The 3,704-nt window shown below is 40.1% G+C and overlaps 1 protein-coding gene across 1 annotated transcript; it reads left to right on the top strand.

Annotated features, from left to right (window-relative positions):
* Nucleotides 1-2,403, top strand: LOC121735848. Its single transcript, XM_042126803.1, has 3 exons — nt 1-563; nt 930-1,169; nt 1,934-2,403. The coding sequence occupies exons 1-3, from the start codon at nt 365-367 to the stop codon at nt 2,155-2,157; spliced, it is 663 nt and encodes a 220-aa protein (XP_041982737.1). The 5' UTR covers nt 1-364; the 3' UTR covers nt 2,158-2,403.
* Nucleotides 2,404-3,704: the final 1,301 nt, after the last annotated feature.

Raw genomic sequence — 3,704 nt, 5'->3', positions numbered from 1 at the left:
TCGTGCGACGTTGGCGGCGTTCGGTCGATCGATCGCGTTCCCTATTGGGGCCACGATGGACAATTAAAAGCGACTACGTAATCGCTTGTGTAGACGGTAGAGGTCATTCAGCATTCTGATCGCCGTCGATTACGCGTAATTGCCGGGCTATGGGGAAAGCGGCCATGTTTCCGTCGTGAATCGTCGATAGTCGAACACACAAACTACATAGGGTCGAACAGTTTGTGTTTGTTTATGGAACGGTGATGACGTTTGCGCGTTCTTAATTTGAACTGCATTACTTTTTTAAATTACTCGAGAGTCGCGGCAAAGAACTGGCCTACTGCACTTTTTTTTTAATTTTATCGCGGCAAAGGCTTGAATAATGGTGACAAAACAGAAGATTCTAGAGGATCTACATCCTCTAGCTATTATAAGAGAGGTGGAGAAATGGCCAGTATTGTATAGAGGAGACAGTCGAGACAGAGGGAACAAGCCGTACAAATCGAAAGTGTGGAAAAAAGTTGCCGAAAAACTGTTTGAAGATTGGAACACGCTTAGCGACAAGGAAAAGGAAAACAAAGGTAAAATAAAAAATATGTAAAACTGTGCAGGTTCTTTTATCTCAAAGAAACGCGACGCGATACGGCTAATAAGATATTATTCTCATTTGAACTCTACTAACATTTTACTTTAAGTTCATATTTAAAATCTTTCAAACTGTGCATCAAAATCAGCAGATGTAGAGTTGTAAAGTGCCGATGTCTTGAATTCCAGTTTCGTTGAGCGATGCACTACACTTAGTCCGATTTTTATTGTAATAAGTATTGCTCAACTTAGGGATTACTGCAAGTTTCATCGAAATCGGTTCAGTAGTTTTTGAGATAGGAATTTTATTTCTCAATTGCGTACAATTTTGAAGTCGGTTTTATCTTTTATAATTTTTTCAGTTAAAGGGGTAAAAAGAAGATGGCGGAATCTGCGAGTCGCGTTCAAACGTCAGGTGGAATTGAACAAGAAAGTAAAAACGGGACTGGAAACGAGCAAGTCGCAATACATATTCTTCAAGGATATGGAGTTTCTTCTGCGGACTGATGGAGAGAAGAATTTAAAAAGTTCTTCGGAAGGCCCAAGTGTGAAGAGAGAAATAGAAGTGCCGGTTATTGATGATGTGGCGCAGAGCTCTTGTGGTAAATTTTATAATTCTTAGGGCCCGTTTCACCACTTCCTGATAATGTGCCGGATAGGCTATCAACAACTTATTTGACAGATTCTCCATACTTCATCTGTCAAGTAATGCGTTGGCACTTATCAGGAAGTGGTGAAACAGGGCAGATCTTTAAAACTACGAAGGATTTTGGCGGGCTAGAGACATGTATAACTATAGTGGATATCGACTATAATATGACGCCAGAAACCGTACATTTTTCCGGGGTTAAAGTTGTCCGGAAATCAAAGCATCTCCAATCTACATAATATCAAAATCGGTCCAGCGGTTTGGGGCTTTTTTTATGAAATAAGGAGGCAAACGAGCAAACGGGTCACCTGATGGCAAGCAACTTCCGTCGCCCATGGACACTCGCAGCATCAGAAGAGCTGCGTTGCCGGCCTTTTAAGAGGGAATAGGGTAATAGGGGAGGGTAGGGAAGGGAATAGGGTAGGGTAGTTTACCGGAGGCCCAATCCCCTAACCCCTACCCTATTCCCTTCCCTACCCTCAACTATTCCCTTCCCTTCCCTTCCCTACCCTCCCCTATTACCCTATTCCCTCTTAAAAGGCCGGCCACGCACTTGCAGCTCTTCTGATGCTGCGAGTGTCCATGGGCGACGGAAGTTGCTTTCCATCAGGTGACCCGTTTGCTCGTTTGCCCCCTTATTTCATAAAAAAAAAAATAGAGTTTGAAAACCCATAAAAACCATCATCTTTTCAGATTAATCTGTGATTTCTGTTTCAGCACATGATCTTGATGAAGATAGACACTTCGTGTTATCCCTCATACCGACCCTGAAGAAACTCTCTGATGAGGACAAGTTAACCACAAAGATGGAGATTCTGAAGGTCCTGAGGAAAGCCAGTCAGAAGTCCAGTAGCTCTGATGGTCAGATTTTCGATGAGTCTGTTCTCAACAATCTGAAGTCTGAACTAGATGCTGAATGTGATGATAGCTTGAGCGAGTAGCTTATGGAAATACCGAGGATTGTTGCTGTGAAACCTTAAAAGTGGATGCCGTGAAAATTCAAAGTGGGTGCTATGAAAAAAATAAAATCTACATATAAGGTTGGTTGCTGAGAAACCTTAAAGATTGGTTGCCGTGAAACTTCAAAGACCGGTTACTGGGAAACTTAAAAGGCTGCTTGCCGTGAGGATTCAAAGGCTGGTTGCAATGAAACCTTAAAGGCTGCTTGTGGTTAAACTATCGGTTATGTGATAAGTAGTCATACTTATATATAGGTTTATCCAAAATTGTGCCATGGCCCCCATGGACCATACCTACATAATATATTGTGTTATTATAAGAATAGAATACTTACTTTAAATTCTATAAGAGGTTTCTTGTGTCATTAGTTCATTACTTATTAATTATTATTCATTAATGAATACAAAACTTTATTTCATAATATAAGTACTTATGGAAACAAAAAAGTTTATATATTTAAGGATTCAGAAGGGACCTTAGCACAAAAACCACTTTATTTCATAATATAAGTACCTATCGAAACAAAAAAGTTTATATATTTAAGGATTCAGAAGGGACCTTAGCACAAAAACACTTTATTTCATAATATAAGTACTTATTGAAACAAAAAAGTTTATATATTTAAGGATTCAGAAGGGACCTTAGCACAAAAACACTTTATACGAATTACGAAGAGCGTCAATATAATTAAAGACATTTTGAAAGAACTCAACTTTTAGTTAATTAAGATTTTTCATTTTTGTTAATATTTACTTAACAAATTGCTTTTGTAAAACAAACAAGTCCTAGTTGGTTATATTGTTGTCCAATGCACATGAAATATGAAACTCTGCCTTGCACCCGTAAAACTAAACCTGTTGCCCTACGCCCTACGGGTACGGTGCTGAATTACAGCTAGAAAACCTGTTTTATTACAGTAAGTACTAGGTACTTATATTCTTGCATAGTCTGCGCAAATCTTTATCAGGGCAAGCGAAGCGAGCGCCGGCCGCCGAGCCCTAGTAATTAGTATTTCCACACATTGGTACACTTTACGGAAAAACTATTAAGTAGGTACGCCTATTATACTAATTCTAATAGTAATTTTTACAAATATTATACTGTAGATGTGTTATCAATTATCATCGGCCAGTCAAGGTTTGGTTACTATTAAAATATTTAAAAAAACTGCCTTAAAGATTATTACCACGCGCAAACAGAAAAACGACGCGAGCAAAGGCTCGGCTTTTAGCTAGTTGGTAAGAGGAATAAAGCAATAACAAGTAACTACATACTTACTAACCTTTCACGGTCCTCCTCATGAGATTAGTGATGATCCTTCTGAGTCCACTACGTCGGACGCGTCTGAACTTCTTGACACCAACCACTTTGCTCTTGCGCACACACTCCGTACAGTCACTGGACGGCAGCTCGATGGGCGGCAGGGAGAATCTCTCTCTGACCTTCCGCTTCGGCCAGTCATCAGAATCCTCGTAGACCCTGGATATCGGCATATGCAGCGGCGGGAGCCGGAACTGCATGGGTCTTC

Source organism: Aricia agestis, chromosome 18, assembly GCF_905147365.1.
Source record: "Aricia agestis chromosome 18, ilAriAges1.1, whole genome shotgun sequence".
Classification (NCBI taxonomy): Eukaryota; Metazoa; Arthropoda; class Insecta; order Lepidoptera; family Lycaenidae; genus Aricia; species Aricia agestis.
The sequence above is the reverse complement of the archived record's forward strand: the minus strand, read 5'-3'. Positions and strand labels throughout refer to the sequence as shown.